The following is a 479-nucleotide window of genomic DNA, read 5'->3' on the forward strand; positions in this document are numbered from 1 at the left end:
TGCATGGCCAGCTAGCCGAGCTCCTCGTAGCAGCAGCAAAAAGGCCAAGCATGCACAGCCTGAGGGCCCTTTGGAAAAGGCTGGGGGCCCCCAGGGGCCCCCACTCTTTGCTGCTGCCTGTCAGGCTGCATGCATCTTTCTGCAGGCGGAAGCTGCACAGCCAGCCACGTGCAGCAGCAGCAGCAGCAGCTGCAGCAGCAGCAGCTGAGGAGTTGCCAAGCCACTTCGCAGGGCATGCACTAGAAGCGGGAATAGCTGCCCCAGCAGCAGCAGCAGCAGCAGCAGCAGCAGAGCTGGACCCTACGTTTGTTGAATGCAGCAGTCTAGGCCCAGCACCAGAGGCAGCAGCAGCAGCAACAGCAGCAGCACGTCGTGAGGCAGCTGCGAGCAGTTCTGCAGTGAAGCTGCTGCCGGCGTCGCTGGAAGGCCACCTGCAGCTGCTGCCTGCTGCTGCTGCTCCTGCTGCTGCCGCTGCCGCG

The 479-nt window shown here is 63.9% G+C and overlaps 1 protein-coding gene across 1 annotated transcript in view; it reads left to right on the top strand.

The window, feature by feature from the left end:
* ETH_00036045 (uncharacterized protein) overlaps positions 1 to 372 on the top strand; it is a gene marked incomplete at both ends in the record, with an annotated part of 2,662 nt that extends 2,290 nt beyond the window's left edge. The window contains one exon of the mRNA XM_013374436.1: positions 1 to 372. Within this exon, the coding sequence (XP_013229890.1) occupies positions 1 to 372 (372 nt within the window).
* Positions 373 to 479: the final 107 nt, after the last annotated feature.

This window comes from Eimeria tenella, genomic scaffold, assembly GCF_000499545.2.
Source record: "Eimeria tenella Houghton genomic scaffold, Eth_scaff2032, whole genome shotgun sequence".
Classification (NCBI taxonomy): Eukaryota; Apicomplexa; class Conoidasida; order Eucoccidiorida; family Eimeriidae; genus Eimeria; species Eimeria tenella.